Raw genomic sequence first — 15,974 nt, 5'->3', positions numbered from 1 at the left:
TAATGGATGCTGTGTAATGTCTGGCATTCGTCCCAAAACGCGGCGAAGCTTCGGGCACAAGGGGTGAACAGAGCAAATGATGTAGTCACGATGATATGCAGCGAGGCGTGAGACGCGTGCCAAGTCCAAGTGCGCAGTGGCGTCACCTGACGCTTACTCGGTTTCTAACAGGAGCACGACCTCCTTCTTCCTAATAATTACCTTTACGGTACGGTACGGGACGATGTCACAGATTAGCAGTTCGACAGCCGCCCTGGCTAGACCCATTATGATGCGCTGCTGTCGATCAAACTGCGCTGCGAGGCTGTCTGCTCAGACTCAACAGACCCCACCAAATCAAGCGCCATCACGATGCAACCAGCACACTTCGACAGGAGGACCAGCCATACAGCTCACTCTCACTTAGCGAGGCGGATTTATTGAAAAGAATTTTGATGTTTTGGTCATCGTCTACGCTGTTGTTGTCTTAGAACATGTCACGCATGCGCCGTCGAGCATGTGGCGCGGACTATTCGGGCCTCATCAACAGAAGGCTCACTCAGCGCACCCAGATCCCCACACGAAGCAATCGTTGAAAGTATTCTGGGCTACAGGTAAAATCGGTGGGTTGTGAGACCCTTATGACTATTTCAGCACCTCTCCTCATGGTCTCGTTCAGTACTCGTGCAGTGGTCAGTACGAGCCACACCAGTCATGTTTCAGACGCCACGTGAAGAGGCGCAAGCATGCGACTACTAAGACCAGGTCCGAAAGGTACCCATGATACATCGAATGTGAATCCATGCCTTTCACCTGAGGCTATAGTTGCTGTATGATCTGGTGTAGAAATAGTTGCCTGGTGGTTCGGTTGTCATCAGGCGCAAGATGTAGTCGTTCATTTGATGTCTGCATTCTCCTTTTGCACCACACAACTCACGAATTTTGCATACTCTTTTTCCTCATCGAAATGAAGCCAGAAACAGAAGAAGCGGTTCAAGCGGTATGTTCCCGTCCCAAAACTAGCGCTTTGGCGGTGACACCAGTTTCGCATATTGATTATAGCAAAGTACTGACCGATTTTATACAGGCCAAAGGCCTATTAACAGAACTGGTAATCGTCGCATCGTTGGTGCGAGCTTTGACTGATTCTTTTGGATCAGCAAGCGATCTGTATCAAAAGCTGAAGCGCAAGTCTAGTCCCAGAGACAGCGACGATGAAGACAGATTCCACATCAACATGCTTGGCCACAGACGCCGCGACTCTGGATTCAGCATGTCGAGCAGGAGCAAGGACCTTTGCGAAAGCGAAGGAGAGCTCATTTTTACCTCTTCAGCTCAAATACGAGCCGAATATGAACGTGGATACGGGAAGATAGGAGAGTCTTTCGCTCGTGGGGATGGTAAGTTTCATATAGACTTAATGGGCTACATGCTGACTCGACGTAGCTACGGCGCAGATCCAGCTACAATCACAAATCATACAGCTTCAGAAGGTGCTTCTGGTCATCCACCAAGACCTGTCTATGAGCTCGTATATCGCGCCCTCGTCCACCCACTCGCACCTTGTGCGTCTGATCCAGACTACACGGACAGCGCGTGCAGCCTCGATGGCGGCACTGAGCATGCAGTATCAACGCATGCTGCCCACGCCCTCGCCTTCCCCAAGGCAGCCAGATCCGCCATTCAGTCCGCCTTACAGTCCGCCTGGGGCTTTCCCAGACCCCGAGGATACTTGGCACACGACAAAACCGTTTAAGCCAAGGCGGCGTACGGGTGACAGCTCAAGCTCATCGACTTCTTCAGAAGACAAGGAATTCAAGATACTCCCGGTTCCCAACCCGATTTCTAAACCGAAGCCAGTACCGAAACCAGAGCCAGATCTGAAGCCTAAGCCAAAACCCGAGGATAAGCCGTGTCCTCCGACGACAAAGACCCGGCTGTTCTGCATCTACGCGAAAGAGCTCCAAGACAACCCCCTCATGCCTCTGGCCGACGCCTACAAGCCTTGTGGTGACAACAAGTGTCCATTCTGCCGCACATACCTAGCAATGCGACCCGGCAAAATCTGGGAAATCGTCGTCGACAACTGCCGCGAATCCAAGCACCTCCGCCGCAAACCCCTTTACCGCGTCTTCCGCATCAAGAACCGCTTCATCGTAAAGTCGCACCGCGAACAAGGCGGTTTCGCATGCGTCCTCTGCGCCAGATTCCGGCGCTTCGACATGTTGTGTCGTGACATCGGGTCACTCATGGATCACCTGTGGCGCGAGCACACAGCCGACGAACTCGAGTGGGACTGCGATATTCTAGAATGCTGAACAACCTCTTCCATTTCTTTTTTCATTCGGTGTTTCATTCGGCGTTCTTAATGATACCCCCCCTAACGATCTCTTTACGCTCACGATTTCCCATTGTTTGGTTTATTATACACATCATTACCACTACATAGCAAACTAATCCCCATGCATCTCATCCCTATCTTCCTTAGAAAAGCGTCATAACTTCCATCTTACCCCCCTTTACCCCCGTGATATCCAACTCCCCCCTCTTCATCTTCTTCGCATCGCACATCTTCACGTTGGTGAAATACCACATATGCGCATCGACATCCACAAGAAACCATTTCATATTTCCGCGAAAGCTAACCGCTCCCTCGTACACTTGGACATCGGCTGCAGCTACATCCTTGCCGTTGGGCTTGTTGATGTAGTACTCCGGGCTCGTATGTACGTATCCCATTGTCAACAGCGGGAGTTTGGGCACGGGGTCGTTCCAGTGCGTGATGCGGTAGTTACCGCCGGCTTGCTTGGTGATGTAGTCGCTTATCTTGCTTCCGCCGACGCGCGGTGAGCCGTAGGTGTATAGTGCTACTGTGCGGCCTGCATTGCGCATGCTGGCTGCGGCGAGCGTGGCGATGGCGCCGCCGAGGGAGTGGCCCGTTACGCGGATCTCGTAAGAAGGGTTTGCGGTGACGGCTTGCGATACGGCTGGTAGGACGCGGTCGCGGGCGTCGAGCCAGGATCGCCAGAAACCGCGGTGGGCGGAGCAGGAAGTGCAGATGTCGGTTTTGGTCATGCCGAGATCGAAGTTCGTTAGCCAGTTTTCTGGAGTCTTGCTGCCACGGAAGGATACGATGATGAGTTTGTTGGTATGGTCTGCGGCGATGTAACCTGTTACATCTGTTGATTTGTCGTCTCTGTTGGGGTTGTTAGTTTTTTCTTTTTCCTTTTCCAGGTCGTTGAGTGCAAGTATAGTCGACTTACTCGTTGTATTCGGCTACAGTATTTGAATCTGCGGCTTGAACCAGTGGACACTTTCCGTCCACGCAGCTGACCTTGTCGCCAGGTGAATTGTAGTTATCGGAGCAGTAGGCTGCTGAAGCGTATTGGCTCATCAAACCCATGTCACTGATGAGTTCATCGGTAACAGCCACTACTTCTTGTTAGAATGCGATTCGTAGAAACTTTAGAATTCACCGGGATGACATACCCCTCTTCTCCATAGCCAGTGGTGAAGCATTGGCTGAGAAAGCGCTTAGAAGCGCGGCAATAGCGAGTGACGAGAAAGAACGCATGTCGTTGCAATGAAAACCAATGAATGAGCAAAAATGAACGACTGTAGAACTGTAGCAAAACGGATATCAACTCTCAAGATGACTCGCAAAGGGAGCAGTACGACATATAAAACATGCACATTTGCTTTCCCACGGATTCATGGTGTGTGTCCCAAGGAAACTAAACGCCATCGCAATAAGGAACGCCAACTCTCTCCTCAAATGCGGTCCTTGCAACTACCCGCCGACCCGTTCCTTCTGCAGGTCTCTGCAGATGTGAATCAAGACAGAGTCATTGGAGGATTGATTTGTCACGAGGCTTTGCTTCACCTTGAGTGTGTCTAATTCGGGAGCGGCTTCCGGAACGTGATTGGCCATACGCTAGAACGTGCCATATTGCTAGTCCAGATCGTTGGCGCGTGCCCAGCGCTTAGGGCTGAGTCTTGGCTATTGAAGGCGTGGAGCTAATCACTTGACGGAAATGTAGCAAGGACAGTTTGTTTGATTTACATTGAGCTCCATGCCTTTCGACTGTTAGTTTGGGGTAAGGTAGTAGTTGAAGGAGTGTGTGAAAGCCGCGACTTTATTCTCTACTAAAAGAATTTACCGCAAATCTTATCGATAAAGAAATTATTCTCCTATGCACGGACGAAAAGCCACAGTTTAGTACTCCCCTTTTTTGCATATTCTGTAGAGACTTTGCAAAAGAAAAATGAGAAAATACATGAGCGAGATCAACAGTGGGTTGTGTACAGAGCTTAGGCTGCGCAGATCTGCGAATGCGGAGATTATTTCTTGCAGTACAGTCAGCGTATTTCCGTAGGTAATATGGAGATGGAGATACTGGGGCCTTACTTTGACTTGGCAGATTGCTTCTCCCCGACCTCATAACAAAGTGTTCCAGCATCTTACCTGAAGTCTAGCAATATCCTTTTATTTCAGGTCTGTTAAATGTATGTCAAGAGGCTATAGAGTACGGGAGCGAACATGATGTCTGCACAAGACCCCGAGACTGAGGCGTTTGAGAGCTTCGTAATGAACTCGCGATAGTATTCAAGCGTCTGTAGAGTATCAAAGCTCTTCAGCGGTCTTAACTCCAAACAAACTTATTTCTGGAAATGCAGTTTGGTTCGCACTTTGACCTACCTCTTATTGAAAATAGACGTGTGCTAGACAAAGAGCAATCCTTGCTCTAGTGGGTGCCGCACCATTCTATGCCCCACAACTCCCACTTATTTCCTTGACGATAATTTGGATGGCCTTTTTTTTAGTCGCGCACGTAGTTTTGAAACATCTCGTTTCCTCCTTTCGAGGAAAAAAATTCTTCGTAGGTAAGAGGAATTGAATGCGCATTGCAGTTTTCGTAGGGCCACTCCATTGAGTTGGCAAGTCTGATGATGGATAAGCTTAAACTTAGTATCCATGTTGTAGTCGTGTAGCGAAATGGTTATTGCCCTGTATCTTGACGCAATTGGCATTCTAATTCTCTAAAGAGGACTGAAAGTGAAGACGAGTGTTAGAACGTTTGAGTGCTAGTTCAAATCTCAGATAGAGATCACATGCCAGTTGATGGGAATTTTGATGGCTGGAAGGCCGCGTTAACTTCCTTCCTGCTCTTATGAGGAATCATCACAATGGGCTGTTGGTCTATAGTTCCGATCTTTCCTTTGTGCAAACATCAGTTTGGACATGACGGTAGCGTTCAATGAACCTCTACATGCCGAGATCTCCTTATGGGAGTTGGGGTTCTAGGCCACAAAAATGGTCGCGGGGTTGGATCTTGCCACCGTGTGGATCTCCAGGGGCGCGCTAAACCCTTCAGTCACCGCTTGATATCTCCTTAGCGCCGCGACCTCGCACCTCAATACAACTACAACCCTATCGGACATCTGAACTCTAGGTTTTTCATTGTTGCCAAAGTTGATGGTTCGCTTATTGTATCCCAAAGTCCGCAGTAACTATTAATTGCGAGGCCGGCGAGCTTTCCATCGCCGTTGGGACCATCGGACCACCTGGCCATACCCTACTGCCAGCGATATCTTTGCATCGCCTGCAAAATGGGCAAACTAGCTTATCCCCTCGATCCCAAACTTACAAGCCAGGATCGTATCGTGCTGAATATTCTGCAAAAAGAATATGAGCTGCACGGAGACCATGGGAACGGATCGCCGTCAGATGCAGGGGATGATTCTGACGACTCTGGCACCAAACATTCCAAACCCGTAATCCCATCACCAGAAGGTGCGTTTCTCCATTGGTGAAGAATAGTCCCACCTCTTTCCTCATTGGTGTTGTGCGACTAACCTTTGCAGACCTCCAAGACCAGCAACAACAAGCAATTGCTTATTTCAAAAAGCTCAATGATCCAAAGTCTGACAGCTTTGAACCCACGGTATTCTGCACGTATGATGAGCCAGACATCAAGAATCCTCTTCTTCGTAAATGGATTATCGATCCCTACATCCGCTGGGCCAAGAAGGTGGTTCGTGTAGAGACAGATGTTGTAATGGTTACGCATCTGCTTCTTTACTTTTGCACCAGCGTCCCATCAGCTATTTACCTATATGTCAACTTTCATTGGTGGCATGCTGTACTTCATTGTGTCATGCAAGGCACGTACATGGGTCCATTCACTCTCCTCAAACACCAACATATCCACATGCGGGGTGTACTCAGTCCCAATTATAGCCTGTTTGATCGGATCTTTCCATACATTTTAGATCCGCTGATGGGCCATACCTGGAACTCGTACTACTATCATCACGTCAAGCATCACCACGTGGAAGGCAACGGTCCTAATGACCTTTCTTCAACTATCCGGTATCAGCGAGACAGCCTCTGGGACTTCATGCAATATGTCGGCCGCTTCTATTTCTTCATTTGGTTCGATCTGCCCATGTACTTTATCCGCACACGCAAGCCCAACCTTGCACTTCAAGCAGGTGTGTGCGAATGGAGCAACTACCTCTTCCTGTACCTCATGTACAACTATGTCAGTGCCCGCTCAACAATTTTCGTCTTCTTGATCCCTCTCAACTTCATGCGAGTGGCTCTTATGACGGGCAATTGGGGCCAGCACGCCTTTGTCGACGAAACCGAACCGGACTCGGACTTTCGATCAAGCATAACGCTTATCGACTCAGTAGTAAGTTTGAGATGAACATAATCAACTCATATACCAGCCTAACTTTTCAAAAGAGCAACAGAGACTGCTACAATGATGGCTATCATACCTCTCATCACCTCAACCCGCTCCGTCATTGGCGCGATCACCCCGTCGCCTTCCTGTCTCAGAAAAAGCAGTACGCCGACGAACACGCAATCGTATTCTACAACATTGACTACTTCTTCCTAACAATCAACCTCCTGAGAAAGAACTACGAGCACATCGCCAAGTGCCTGGTCCCCATAGGCGACCAGATGAACCTCACGCTCGACGAGAAGATTGCGATGCTAAAGCGCAAGACGAGACGATTTACGGAAGAAGAGATTGCAGAGAAGTGGGGGAAGCAATTTGCAAAGTCAAAGTAGAGTGCGGGCTTGAGAGCTTGGATCAGTACGTAGCTGTCTGAATATAGAGCTTGATCACCGACACTGCTATACCCAGCTTTGTCCCTATCCCCCACCGCAAACGTAGCAGTATTCCTCAAACCCACCACAAGTCATCTAATGGTGTCTGGAAGCAAGACACTCTACGATACCAGTGTCAATACGTGAGAAAACGGACGAACGAAAACAATCAGAATTTTCCTTTCCAACCGTATTGCAAAACTGACCATGATCAGTGACAGAAACCTTGCAGTTTAATGGCACTCTAGCGAAACTATATGCCGTAGTGATCATTAAATTTTACGAAAAGTTCAGTATCTGCCACTCAAGCTACATACGCTTCATCATTGAAATGTACATCCACCAGGTTTACATAGAAACTCTGCAAAGCCATGCTGGTACAATGTTCTCACGACACCCGAATATTCTTAGCTTGATCAAAACATCTACGCTCCACCCGTTAGACGTTAAGAGCACTCGTGCAAGAAATGACTATCTCATACTACAAGGTAACCTGAGAGAAGTACAAGAAACATGACGTTTGTATTGCATAGGTCTTCAGGACATGTATATGATCTCTCTATACTGATACGAAATCTAAACTCAGTATATCGGATCACATAGCCATAGCCCCAGCATTGTCCCTCAAATCCCCACCCAATCCATCCATGACTCCAAAAACCGCAACTGTCCCTGTCTCATATGCTCCGAAAACTCCTCCAAGTTGATCAACCCACCACCCTTGCGACGATTGATTTCCTGATCCACACTTTCAAGACTGGCGAGCATTATGAGATGGAGTGGAGATTGAGGGTTCATAGCCACCCGGCGGATAGAGCGCTGCAAGGGCTTCACTTGGTTTGTCTCGGGGTGGTAAGGATCCGTCGAGTGGCTGATTTGGTTGCACCCGCATTGAACGAGATTTGTACCCTCTAGGTTTTGGATAAAGAGGAAATGACGCTCTGGAACATCGGAATACCAGTTCAGCTGCACTGTATCTGGTGTTGGACCTCCTGGCTCTGCGGGGCACGAGAGGGGCATGAGCTCAAGAACCCGTTCGCTGACATCGGCTGCCGCGGCAACTGTTGATGGAGAACCGGATTCTGGTTCTGATGTCGAATCTGTGGATCGTTTTCTTCCTGGGTATCGTTTCAAACCATCGTGGGCTGCGCATACAAAGAAACATCGGCCGGGGTCTGCGTCTTCGTTTGTTGACACTGATGACTCGTCAGTTTCAGAAGCCGCACCAGTCTCTGAAGAGCTGCATGAGCCATTCTGCGAATTGGTTGGTAGAGGTGCGAGAGAGTTTGGTCGGAACTGGGGCATGGTAGGGTCCCTGCGATCGGAAACTGGACTTTTACTCGGAACAGAGCATGGTAGCCATCCCTGCTTTTCTGCACAGCTCATGAATGCATTAATGGCCTCCTCCCGAAGCTGATACTGGCACATATACATGTTCCATATTGTCATGTTGTCGGCATTGCTTGGCTTAGGATTCTTAACGGAGCTCAAAACTTTTGCTTCAACAGAATTGTAGATAGCCTCTACTGCCGCTCGAACCTCCTCATCGGTGCGTGGTCCGTGATGAATGGGATTCACGAACAAATTCTGGATATTTGATTCTCCATAGTTCAGCGCCCAGCAGAACTTGTCTACCATGCATTTAGAGAACCGAAAGATGCCAACCTGGAGAATGACTTCAACGTCGGCTTTCCTGGCTGTGAAGAGATGCGTAATCGTAGACTCGATATCGGCAGCTCTTGAGCGGCGCTCACTGCGTGTGTCCTGGGCGTCCATAGCCATGTCTTCTTTTTCAAGAAACAGCGGGTTGAGTAATTCGTTAAACCCTTGCTGTGTAACCTGATACAGTACCTCTTTACAGAGGTCTTGCTCAGGTTCGGGTATCTCAAATCCACCCCAACGTTCTCCAAAAGGCCTTGAAGAGGAGGCATTTGACCGTGTTTCTAGATCTACGTCTTCCTGGAAACGGACCCTTGATGATGAACGCGAACTTCTGTTTCGGGGATATTCCTCGCTTGCGTCTGCGGAACCACCAAATTGAGCCTGTCCCTCAAGTGGGCTTTGGCCATCTGCTCCATTTGGTTGTGTGAATCCTTCCTCTTCATCAATGTAGTATTGCCTGCGGGCCCATCTTTGGTTCAAGATGTTGGCTTGTTGCTCACCGGATACTTCATCGGGCACAATATGCTGGAGGTCGGTGGTCCTGAGGATCTCATTCCGCTCTGCGACGTCGGTGTTCCGTTCGAGCACAGGTGAGGGTATGTCTATGTCACCCTCCTGCTTTTGCCGTAAACGGGGGTTGCTTGTGTTGGAGGCATTCATGCTGCGAGGCGGAAATGCAGAGCCCAAGGGCTGACTAGACCGGATAGTATCAAGGGCACTGCGCACCGTTACCTCTTCAGAAAGCTCCATGATGTAGTTCCGGGTAGCTTCCTTCTCGATCGAGTAATAAGCACGGAAGATGCGTAGTATGTCTTTGCGCGAGACATAACCATCTCCATCAATGTCATATCCGTCGAAGACGATCTTGGCCTTTACATCCACATCTGTGGTATGCATTCCGTCAAGTCCTTTGATCCATTCTTCAAAACCAATGAGCCCGTTCTTGTCTGTGTCATAGTATGCGAAGATGCGATCGTAAACGAGATTCGGTGCAGCAGGGAAGCCATTGTAGCGCGGTACGAATGCGTGATTGAAATCGCGTCGGTCGATAGCCCATCCTATATTGTTTGGGTCCTCGGTCCACTCTGCCCCTGCCAAACAGGTGAACTGATCCCACAACGCCTCAACCTCCTCAGCCTCCATCTTTGTCTCAGCTACCAGACGCCTCTTCAATGCCGATTCGATCGAAAGGTTCATCATGTGAGGCTTTCCCGGGTAAACCGGTTCTTGTTTCTGCAAACTCAGGTAGCCTGCAGGTACGCGTATCTTGTAGAATATATGGTTCTTGTAGTGCGAGTTGGTTGCTTCGCAGTTGGAGCATAGGTCGAAGTCTGGGCAGTTTGCACAGTGCCATCTAGTTCCCCGAATGGGCTTCTCGTCACAGCCGTTACATGTGATTCCGCGATGGACTACGCCTTCCAGTCTGGCACGGTCTTCCGCGATGTGGTACAGGGTGCGCTGAAGGGTTTGGCCCTCTGGATCAATGGCATCATCGTCCGGGTCCTCGTCACTTCCCAGAGACAATTCTGTGGGCGCGACGCTCTCTCCACCATCCAGCGCAAGGCTGTCCGTGTTTCCAAACATTTGCGCATGCCATGTCGCTGCGCGGGCTATTGCATCGCGATCTAATGCTGGGTTGTTCGGGTTACGTTCGGTCAACCAGGTCAGAAGAGCATCGACTTCTGACGGCGAAAGGGCACGGTCGGGCGAGTGCACTACAAGCAGTCGATCGAAGAACTCTTCGTATGTGCGCCCGGAGAGGTGATTTATAGTCTCCTCGCTGGCGTCTGGCTGGGCGCGCAGAATGATGCTGCGCAGCTCCGCAGGCGTGACCAAGTTGTGAGGATCAAGCAGCACTCTGGTAGTCAGGACATGGTACTCGCCCAGCGAAGGTATGTCTTGCTCGCTCAGTGGCAGCACGGACGGTGCTGGTGCTGAGTCTCGCGGCCGCCGTCTGCGAACAGCATTGCTGCGGTGGAGACCGTCTGTGGGTGTGGAGGATTGGAGAGTATTGTATATAACATATGCCGCATACCCAGCCGATACTCCTGTGAGGAACAGCACGGCGGGGCCATAGCGGGATACGGTCGAGGGGGTTGATGCCGTCATGCTCGAGCGGCAGGGCCCCGAGATTGGGGCCTAGTAATAGACGAGCGAGGACAGAGTGATGGGCCACAATATAGGAGTAGGGAATCGATGTCTGGGGAGTACATGGCAGGTGATACCTACCAGCGACACCATAGCTATCTGTTGGAAGACTTCATGGCTCGGCAAGGACCAACAGACGCTCTCTGTTTCTTCGATGGAGGGCGACGCTCTTGCCCAAGTCGCCAAGACATCGCTTATTCAGCAAAACCTCCCCAGTTACGGACTTCCGCAGCCTCGCATTGGACAGAACACCACGATGCAGTCGAGCTAAGCACTTTCAACGTTATGAATTTATGTTTCTCCATGTGCAACTACATTACTACCACGCCGAATGGCCACCGTCTATCCTCAGATCCGACCCAGTCATGAACGAGCTCGCATCGCTAAGAAGGAAAACTGCAGCACCACGGTATTCCTCTGGCTTGGACAAGCGGCCCAACATATTCTGCGTCGGCCATGTTTCCCTTCGCTCAGGGTACTGCTTGAAAAGCTCCTCCACCATAGCCGTCACAATATAACCTGGCGAGATTGTGTTGACGCGAATTTTGTGCTCACCCCATTCTGACGCCAGGTTGCGAGCGAGCTGCAATACACCTGCTTTCGAAGCATTGTACGCTGAGCAGATAAGACCCTGTTGCTGTGTGTTAGTTGAAAGGCTACGTATTGCAACTGATTAGAATCATCGTACCCTGTTCGCCACAGTGCCAGACATGCTAGCAATAAGCACGATACTTCCGCCGTTGCCGAACTTGATCATTTGCTTCGCAGCAGCTTGTGCAGTCATCATGGATCCGGTGATGTTCACCTCAAACATCCGGTTCGCATCCTCAGCAGTATACTCCAATGCAGGTGTTTCCTGTTGGATACCGGCCGCCGCAATCAGCCCGTCTAGTCTTCCCTCCTTTTTTGCAATGTCATCGACGATCTCATTCAGCTTCTTTACGTCCCGCACGTCTATCTGGCGGTACTCAAGCGATGTTCCGAGATCCTTTCTTGCTCGTTCTGCGATCGGACCAAAGTCCGAGGAGGGCTCAGGAAGCCTATCAAGTGCGTAGACTGGGAGCGCTTGTTATTCAACAGATTCTATGCATCCCCGCATGTACGTAAGTATTTACCTCGTGCACCAGCTTCTAGCAATGCTTCGGCCTGTGTAAGTCCAAGGCCTCGCGCACCACCCGACACCAGTACGACCTTGCCGGCTAGGCTGAACTCTGGTAGCCCGTGTGTGGTCGACATGATTGGAATTATCTGAATTACAATTTCAAGATCCAGGAAGAAGAGGATGAATCTGAGTTACAATATACGCTGAAGGACTCGCTGGAAGAAGGATATTTATATAATTGATAATGAACGCACGATCGTTCCGTAAGCTCGATGCAAGATGGGGCTATTGTGGGTTTATATATCGGTTCCAGACGCCTTTTCAGGTCACCCGCTTCATTTGAAGCGAGTCTGGCCTTGGCCACCCTTTTCTGTCTGCATATATGGTACTATTGGGGTAGAGCTCAGGACGTGTTTGCGGGGAACTGTGCCCGGCATTTTCGGATATTGCCTAATTGGGCATTCCGAGAGCTCGCCGTGGGGTCTTGGAGGTGAGGTCCGGGGACATCAGCCAGATCACATTCGTAGCTTGAACTTTGCGCCAACAAGGTATGTGGGGCTCGAGAAGAATGCAAAATATTGGTTGAAGGTGTTGGGTGCGAGTATACATGGAGCATGTACAGCCGAATCGATAGTAGTATGCGGCGAGCGCATGTAGTAAATTCAGACGAGGCCGCCAGCATGCGCCTTGGACAACAGCGTATATATAGCTTTTTCCCTGCACTTAATGGTGTTCGGTCATCTAATTACACTCGCTTTTGAGGACAATATGGCAGCCTCTCTTCTCTGCACATTCTCTGCTGTGCAGATGCGCAGGAACGATACTCCGGATACCGTGGAATAATTTACCGGCTGTCACATCACAAGCACACAGTCTGTGTTTCAATGCAACGACACAACGAGGGACGACTCATCGTAGTCATAACTGCAAAGGTACATGTCGCGAGTCTGAGTTTACTTGCCTGTCGGCTGTTCTGGCAATTTGTAAGGAAACCTTTCCACCGATTCAACATGCGATGCCTGAGGGGCCACACCAACTGAGCCCTCAACTACCTCGTCGAGCCTTAGGGCCTGATCATTCCACGGCCCCCTCGGGGCTGCCTAAGGCGAACTTGCGCATTCACCTGATCGTACGATAACTCGTGTCCGCATATCGCTGTTGTGTGGTGAGGGAGCATGTCTCAACCCTAGCATGCGGCATAGTTACGTGTTACAAGGCGCCGGTCAGCGAACAAGGTGAACGGCGCAGTGAAGTCAAGAGTGCCGGGGTGGAAAATCTTTGCGCAGCATCAGATGAGGCAACCTTTTTGATTTCAGGCTTTCTTGACCATCGAACAGTTCGACCAAGGCTAGATTTGGCCGAATGCTCGCTCAATCTGACCTGGACGGGAAGCGCCTGCGTAAAACACCTTTGTTCTCACAGCAACCTAACAAGACAAGCATCTTTATCTGTAGTTCCCAACAATCTTCATTGTGCATCGAAAAACGAACAAGTAGAAACAGAGTTTCCGACAATGCATCGCCTACCGCCAGACAAAAACCGCGGCGCCTCGCTCGTGTAACGAGGCTGCCCCCAAGGCGAACGCGGTGGAGAGGGGCAGTGCAACAATCAAAGCGACCCCACACCAACCCATGGAATGAAACTAATATTAGGCGCTGCATTAAGAGGCTTAATGCATAGTCAACCTAAGCTTTATTTAGGCGCTGTCGTTAAGGCGGGCAGGAAACAGAACTGCGCATCGTTGCCGCGAGGCTGCGCATCATAGGTAGGGGTAGGGCGCCTATGCATTCCATGCCAGCGGGTAGAGGGCAGGACATGTAAAAGATACGTTCGCGCTGCAAGAGGCCTCTCTTTATTGACCATTCCTTTTATTTGTGTCCTGCTTCGTTTATTTCAAGGGAATTCTCTCTTGTTTCCCTTGCACTCCAACATTTACATCGTCGTCGTCTGCTGTTTCCTATCCCCACAGCCACCAGCCCCACTACTATACACAAACAATGGCGCCCAGCAACTTACCCCACAACTTCTTTCCTACAATCAATCTCCCTACCATCATCCAAAAGCGTTCAAGTTCTTGCGAAGTCAGCTACTCCAGCCAGTGCTCCACCCACCGCACTGTGCTCCTTATTGTCTCCACTTTTGTGGCCGCCTTCCTCTTCATCGGCTTTGGTCTCGCATGCATAGTGAAAAGAGCCCGCCGCAGGGCCCATGAACGCGCTCAAGCGGCAGCCAAATATCCCTACAGGGAACTCAGGCTGCTAAGACATGACTCTGAATTTCCTGTTGTAGCGAGGCTACCCTTGACAAGGCCGATGAGTGATACGAATCTCGCAGCTGGAGTCGACCAGAACTGGAGGAAGGAGGGTTCGTGGAATGAAAGGGCAGCAAAGAGAGATGAGGCTCCGCCGCCGTATACACCAAGAACACCCGAGCCTGTGAGGACAAGAATCTGAAAGAGGAGGAGTATGGCAGTAAATGAACACGAAGAAAAGACTCTAATGCTATACATATCAGAGCAGATATGGCTATTGCGTCACTAGCCGGCAGTGGCGCCGTTCAGACATGCGATTGTACTCATTGCCCCCTGGCCGTAGACGGACCCGGCATGAATGAGCTGTCAACTTTCATGTCTGTGACTGGGTATAACCGAGAGTGCCACAAAGCTGCGTCACCCACCCGCGGAAGATGCGGCCCATAGCCTGTTCATACTTCTGTTGATGGCTTTGAATACGACTAAGAAATGAATAGATCGAGCTGTATGATTGGGAGCACCTGGAAACTTGGGTGGAGACAGTGTTGACCACTCACCATTTTCCTGGACTTCTTGACATGGACTCGGAGATTGTTGGCGGCGATTAGATGAGCGACACGGCATGAAAGCATGCCAATATAGACGCGGAGAAGGATAGAGAATGGCGATATAGCTTTGCTATTGTACGTAAATTAAAAACACGCCCTCCTATCGGGTGAGATACTCTCGACAAAGAAGCATTTCGAGAGTGATTGTAAGACGTTACAAAGGCGATTTGTCAATAGTTGGTTGCACTTGCTTCACTTCGGCCGGCGTGTTTATATTGCACACTACACATTCGCTGAACACTACGTTGTCATTATGTCAGCGCTGAATTGAGCTGAAAGATAGTGTTCTGAAGCTGGCTAGCGCATAACGAGTTCAGCTGTATATGTCTGTTTGATTCCTGTTTTTTGAGCCTAAACTAGTCGCATCCCAGCTGCGCGCAGCCAACGGCAATCTTCGAGGCTACCAGCTATGCCAAGACCAATACGAGTCCAATTACATTTGTTTGTCGCTCCCAGGAGCCTTCCGAGACTAGAACAACCTTTCGACTCGTGCAGCCGCACTGCAGCCCTCTGTACCTGGCAGGCGGTACAGGATCACGACAATGTTAGTCTGGCTGGGAACGTTTGTCCTTCAACAATCGCGTGCTTCATACAAAGCCTTGGCATTTATCTAGTAACGTACGATAACTGTATGTCGCCCCTGAGGTTACTTGGGATTGAGCTGAGGTGATCAAGGAACAAGGTTGTCTATGAATGGTCCATGACACGACGGCACGGCACAGAATCCTTCTGGAATTGGGATTCAGCATCATTTTTCCTCGCCAGCGAACAGCAATGATTAACCGAAACCCACAACTAGGCTGGATGCAAGAAAGCGGCGGCGAGGCTCCCAGAGGCATCCTGACCGTTTGCTCAATATTGACCGCTCAGTGCCGTCCTGACCGATATCAACACCTAGATGAGCCTCGTGCGCGACTGGCGTGGTTCGTCTTGTAGGCTGGGGACAGCTGATTTGTCGCGCAGCGTTGGCGCGCTAATTGCTTTTGCAACCGTGCCCAGCCGGTTGAAGGGCCAGGAGGAGAGTGAGCACTCTCTGCAAGAAGCCCGGGAGAGCCAAAAGCTGTGCAACGCCCTCGCGTGCCCAAGTCCGAGGTTGAAGCT

General features: G+C 50.2%; 6 protein-coding genes across 6 annotated transcripts; 3 read left to right on the top strand and 3 right to left on the bottom strand.

The window, feature by feature from the left end:
- Nucleotides 1-865: 865 nt before the first annotated feature.
- COCSADRAFT_139534 (uncharacterized protein) lies at nt 866-2,297 on the top strand (the record flags this gene model as incomplete). Its single annotated transcript, XM_007700446.1, has 3 exons — nt 866-979; nt 1,067-1,379; nt 1,426-2,297. The coding sequence occupies exons 1-3, from the start codon at nt 947-949 to the stop codon at nt 2,295-2,297; spliced, it is 1,218 nt and encodes a 405-aa protein (XP_007698636.1). The 5' UTR covers nt 866-946.
- On the bottom strand, nt 2,285-3,702 carry COCSADRAFT_35550 (uncharacterized protein). Its single transcript, XM_007700151.1, has 3 exons — nt 3,469-3,702; nt 3,243-3,411; nt 2,285-3,175 (listed from the first exon to the last, which is right to left on the bottom strand). Exons 1-3 carry the CDS (start codon nt 3,551-3,553, stop codon nt 2,464-2,466), a joined length of 966 nt encoding a protein of 321 aa, XP_007698341.1. The 5' UTR covers nt 3,554-3,702; the 3' UTR covers nt 2,285-2,463.
- Nucleotides 3,703-5,589: 1,887 nt separating this feature from the next.
- COCSADRAFT_87138 (uncharacterized protein) lies at nt 5,590-7,063 on the top strand (the record flags this gene model as incomplete). Its single annotated transcript, XM_007700445.1, has 3 exons — nt 5,590-5,773; nt 5,845-6,677; nt 6,731-7,063. 3 exons carry the CDS (start codon nt 5,590-5,592, stop codon nt 7,061-7,063), a joined length of 1,350 nt encoding a protein of 449 aa, XP_007698635.1.
- A 332-nt stretch (nt 7,064-7,395) lies between these two features.
- On the bottom strand, nt 7,396-11,041 carry COCSADRAFT_306444 (uncharacterized protein). The gene has a single exon (XM_007700444.1). It carries the CDS (start codon nt 10,871-10,873, stop codon nt 7,727-7,729), a length of 3,147 nt encoding a protein of 1,048 aa, XP_007698634.1. The 5' UTR covers nt 10,874-11,041; the 3' UTR covers nt 7,396-7,726.
- A 140-nt stretch (nt 11,042-11,181) lies between these two features.
- On the bottom strand, nt 11,182-12,386 carry COCSADRAFT_180259 (uncharacterized protein). Its single transcript, XM_007700443.1, has 3 exons — nt 12,028-12,386; nt 11,601-11,968; nt 11,182-11,543 (listed from the first exon to the last, which is right to left on the bottom strand). The coding sequence occupies exons 1-3, from the start codon at nt 12,146-12,148 to the stop codon at nt 11,232-11,234; spliced, it is 801 nt and encodes a 266-aa protein (XP_007698633.1). The 5' UTR covers nt 12,149-12,386; the 3' UTR covers nt 11,182-11,231.
- A 1,625-nt stretch (nt 12,387-14,011) lies between these two features.
- On the top strand, nt 14,012-14,467 carry COCSADRAFT_169980 (uncharacterized protein; the record flags this gene model as incomplete). Its single annotated transcript, XM_007700442.1, has 1 exon — nt 14,012-14,467. One exon carries the CDS (start codon nt 14,012-14,014, stop codon nt 14,465-14,467), a length of 456 nt encoding a protein of 151 aa, XP_007698632.1.
- Nucleotides 14,468-15,974: the final 1,507 nt, after the last annotated feature.

This window comes from Bipolaris sorokiniana (genome assembly GCF_000338995.1).
Source record: "Bipolaris sorokiniana ND90Pr unplaced genomic scaffold COCSAscaffold_5, whole genome shotgun sequence".
NCBI lineage: Eukaryota > Fungi > Ascomycota > Dothideomycetes > Pleosporales > Pleosporaceae > Bipolaris > Bipolaris sorokiniana.
Note: the sequence above shows the minus strand (reverse complement) of the source record. Positions and strands in the feature narration are given on the sequence as shown.

Bases quoted from the DNA above. Each gene is read 5' to 3' on its own strand.
- COCSADRAFT_35550 (XM_007700151.1), bottom strand. From the start codon at position 3,553: ATGCGTTCTTTCTCGTCACTCGCTATTGCCGCGCTTCTAAGCGCTTTC. The intron at 3,412-3,468 runs GTATGTCATCCC...AACAAGAAGTAG, and splicing joins ACTGGCTATGGAGAAGAGGG to TGGCTGTTACCGATGAACTC. The intron at 3,176-3,242 runs GTAAGTCGACTA...CAACCCCAACAG, and splicing joins ACTGTAGCCGAATACAACGA to AGACGACAAATCAACAGATG.
- COCSADRAFT_306444 (XM_007700444.1), bottom strand. From the start codon at position 10,873: ATGACGGCATCAACCCCCTCGACCGTATCCCGCTATGGCCCCGCCGTG.
- COCSADRAFT_180259 (XM_007700443.1), bottom strand. From the start codon at position 12,148: ATGTCGACCACACACGGGCTACCAGAGTTCAGCCTAGCCGGCAAGGTC. The intron at 11,969-12,027 runs GTAAATACTTAC...AAGCGCTCCCAG, and splicing joins GCTAGAAGCTGGTGCACGAG to TCTACGCACTTGATAGGCTT. The intron at 11,544-11,600 runs GTACGATGATTC...ACACAGCAACAG, and splicing joins CTGGCACTGTGGCGAACAGG to GGTCTTATCTGCTCAGCGTA.